At 47.6% G+C, this 4,080-nt stretch overlaps 1 protein-coding gene across 1 annotated transcript; it reads left to right on the forward strand.

The window, feature by feature from the left end:
- Positions 1-542: 542 nt before the first annotated feature.
- LOC131025690 (uncharacterized) lies at positions 543-3,485 on the forward strand. Its single transcript, XM_057955481.1, has 3 exons — positions 543-1,809; positions 1,960-2,761; positions 3,158-3,485. The coding sequence occupies exons 1-3, from the start codon at positions 543-545 to the stop codon at positions 3,483-3,485; spliced, it is 2,397 nt and encodes a 798-aa protein (XP_057811464.1).
- Positions 3,486-4,080: the final 595 nt, after the last annotated feature.

Consider the following 4,080-nt stretch of genomic DNA (forward strand, 5'->3'; position numbering starts at 1 on the left):
CGGTGATGGTACCAAAGAAAACAAATACTTGGAGGATGTGTGTCAATTTTAGAGATCTGAACGCTGCTTACCCAAAGGACCACTATCCTCTGCCGAGGATTGATCAGCTGGTGGATTCCACTTCGGGATGTGCTTTATTATCCATGATGGATGCATATCAGGGGTATCATCAAGTCAAAATGAACAAGAGAGACATTGCTAAAATGGCTTTTGGCGTCTGTTGCGGGGTTTATGGCTGGAAGAGTATGCCATTCGGTTTGAAAAACGCGGGGGCCACGTATCAGCGGATGATGGAAAGAATCTTCAAAGAACAGCTCTCCAAGAATATCTCGGTGTATGTGGATGACATGCTTGTGCGGAGTATAAGGGCAGAGGACCATGTCTCTGATCTCGAGGAGATCTTCACTGTGGTTAGAAAGCATCGGCTCATGCTGAATCCAGCAAAATGCACCTTTGGGGTTACAACAGGGAAATTCTTGGGCTACAAAATTACGCCCGCAGGGATTGAGGTCAACGCAGAAAAGGTCAAAGCCATTATGGAAATGACACCACCCAGAGGGATCAAGGAAGTGCAGACATTGAACGGGCGCATCACTGCTCTGAGCAGGTTTATTTCACGGTCGGCAGAGCGCAGTATGCCGTTTTTCAAAATCCTAAGGAAGGGAACCAAATTCTTGTGGACAGAAGAATGCCGGGCGGCATTTGAGGATCTTAAAGTATATTTAGCGAAGCTCCCGACTCTGACCAAGCCGGTCCCGGGAGAAACATTGTATCTGTATATAGCCGTGGGGGAAGAATCAGTGAGCTCTGTGCTCATCAGAGAAGAGGGAAGTCATCAGAGACCGATTTATTTTGTCAGCAGGATCATCCAAGGTCCCGAGCTAAATTACACAGAGATTGAGAAGGTTGCTCTGGCGGTCATGGTCACGGCGAGAAAGTTGAGGCTGTATTTTTTATCACATCGGGTAGTGGTGCGCACTGCCCTGCCTTTTAAACAAGTGCTGGGGCGCCCGGATTTGTCGGGAAGAATGGTGAAGTGGGCTGTGGAGTTGGGGGAATATGATGTGGAGTATGAGCCAAGAACAGCGATCAAAGCACAAGCGTTGGCAGATTTCATCCAAGAAACAACTCGCCGTCCTGTACCGGAGTTTTGGGTTGCCTTTGTGGACGGATCAGTGACAAAAGAGGGATGCGGAATTGGGGTATACATCACATCACCGGGGTATGGTACATATCAGTTTGCAATCAAATTCACTTGCCGACTGTCCAACAATGAGGCGGAGTATGAAGCTGTGGTCAGAGGGGCGCATATTTTGTCAGAACTCAAGGCCGAATGTGTCATCATCAAGACAGACTCCCAGTTAGTGGCCCAACAATATTCAGGGGGTTATAGTGTCAAAGAAGAACGCATGAGGGCGTACCACCGCAAGATCAGCGAGATGAAGAACAAGTTTATGGAATTCAAAATCGAGCAGATTTCCCGGGAAGAGAATACGAAAGCAGACCTACTGGCGCGAATGGCTAGTGCAGTGGAACAAACCTGGAATGATGAAGTTATTTTACTCTGTGATACCAGAGAGATGGGGACTTCACAGGTCTTCTCCGTAGAGATCAGAGACGACTGGCGGGCTCCTATTATACATTTTCTCAAGACAGGAGAGCGGTTGAACAAGGAATCTAATCAGAGGGCCCGATATGAAAATTATTGCTTGCTTAATGACCAACTCTACAAACGATCCTTTACTCAGCTTTTACTAAAATGCTTATCTCCAGAGGAAGCTAACTTTGCTTTAAACGAAGTTCATGCAGGTTGCTGTGGTGATCACACGGGATTCCGGGACCTTGTACGCAAAATCATTCGGGCAGGGTTCTACTGGCCTAACATCAACAAAGACGCCAGAGAGTTCGTCCGCAAGTGTGAGGCTTGCCAGAGACACGCCGGGAGAATCAACATTCCAGGGGAGCCTATGGGCGTTATGTACGCTGCATGTCCATTCGACAAGTGGGGTATCGACATAGTCGGGAAGCTGCCAACGGCACCAGGGGGTAAATGCTTTCTGCTTGTAGCGGTGGACTACTTCTCTAAGTGGGTCGAGGCTGAGGCTGTGGGGAAAATCGATGAGGTGACTGTGGAGCGCTTCATTTGGCGGAATATATGCTGCAGATTTGGCGTGCCCAGGATCATCGTTTCTGACAACGGAACCCAGTTCACTGGGCAGAGGATCGCGGATTTCTGTGATCGGATGGATATCACTCAAAGATTCATCTCGGTAGCTCATCCGCAAGCAAATGGCCAAGTGGAGTTGGCCAACAGGACAATATGCGAAGGGATCAAGAAGAGGCTGACTCAGAGCAGAGGCAAATGGGTTGAGGAGCTGGATATTGTACTTTGGGCCTACCGCACTAGCCCAAAGACAGCCACGGGTGAAGCACCGTTTACTCTGGTGTATGGATCTAATGCAGTAATACCAGCGGAGGCAAGATTGAAATCATATCGGATAACAACCTACGACACTGAGCACAATGCTGAACTTCGTCGAGCAGAGCTAGATTTGGTGGAAGCACAGAGGGATGAGGCCCGGGTCAGAGCAGTAAAATACAAAAGCATTATCAAAGCAGGATACGACAAGAGGGTCAGAGCACGGAAGCTATCCAAGGGCGGCTTAGTCCTCAAAAGAGCCGATGCATTGAAGGCAGTGGGCAAGTTCGAAGTTAATTGGGAAGGCCCGTTTATTATCACAGAGGTCCTAGGTGGTGGAGCGTATACATTATCGGATCCAGACGGCAGAGCTCTTCCTAGACCATGGAATATCAACAATCTCAAAAAGTTATATGTATAACTGCTACTTAGCAGGACTAATGCCAATGTAGACCGGATACTCTTTTTCCCCACAGGGGTTTTAACGAGGTCCGGGGCCATAATATCAATAAAACAAATATGTGGTTCTAGGGAATTCCCTGATGTTGTTTCATTTACTTTAAATTATCGCTTTTTTACATCACATATGCTACTTAACATGTTCATGCAGAGCATTGCACATGTCACCAAAGGGGGGAGTAGGGTGTATACCCCTAGCCCATAATTTACAAATTCAAAATACAAACTGCTTCTTAGCAGGACAAGGGAGAAACAAATACAAAAACTGCTTCTTAGCAGGTCAAAGGGAAAGCAAACATCAGGGATTGACGACTTCTCTTCCATGCGCCAACACTTCAAGCTCTTCTTCTCCGCTGAGACATGCCCACTTCTCAGATCTACTCCAGATCTACCCCACGCCTGCAGAACACCAAGAAAAAACAAACAAGTCAAAGTGCCAAAAAGAAAGAGTACAGAAGAGGAACAGACCAACCAACATCCAGATCTCAGGAAGCTGATGATAATGCTCCCGAATGCCAGAAGCCTGCTCCTTGCAACCACAATACCGGAGATCTACCCCGGAAACACAAAGGGAAGGGCGGAGCCTTCAAAGATGTGGGTGCCCTGAACATGACTTCCCGCAATTGGGTGCTTTATAACCAAGCTAGGGATGAATCAGGGAGGCCATTGGGAAGGAGGGTAGGACACTAAAGTCAGAAGGGGGTAACGAGGAAGTTTTCTTCAGGAACCCTGGAGATAAAACTCTCAGGCGGGGGAGAGTCCTGTCCTTTCAGTCTCCAACATTGTGCACTTTCTTAACAGGACTCACTCCCCCGACTGAGTGCTTTACAACCAAGATAGGAAGGGATACGTGATACGAGAGACAAAGGGTCAGGAGATCTAGGGTTTGAGAGGAGATCAGATTGGGGCGGCAGAAAGAAGATAAGGGATTCTAAGCTAGGTCATGAAGGGTGGGGGGTATATATAGAGATGGTTTTGGGCTTAAGAAAAGGGCTAAGAGGTAACGGGCTCACGCGAGTTTATGGGCCGAAGATGGAATAAGGAGTAATTGGGCCAACATGTTCATAACAGAGTATTGCACATATCACCAGGGGGAGAGTAGGGTGTATACCCATAGTCCCCAATTTTCAAATTCAAAAATCCAAAAATTGCTCCTCAGCAAGTCAAGGGAAAAGCAGAGGAATCACGCTGCCGTCAAAGCA

Source organism: Salvia miltiorrhiza, chromosome 5 (assembly GCF_028751815.1).
Source record: "Salvia miltiorrhiza cultivar Shanhuang (shh) chromosome 5, IMPLAD_Smil_shh, whole genome shotgun sequence".
Classification (NCBI taxonomy): Eukaryota; Viridiplantae; Streptophyta; class Magnoliopsida; order Lamiales; family Lamiaceae; genus Salvia; species Salvia miltiorrhiza.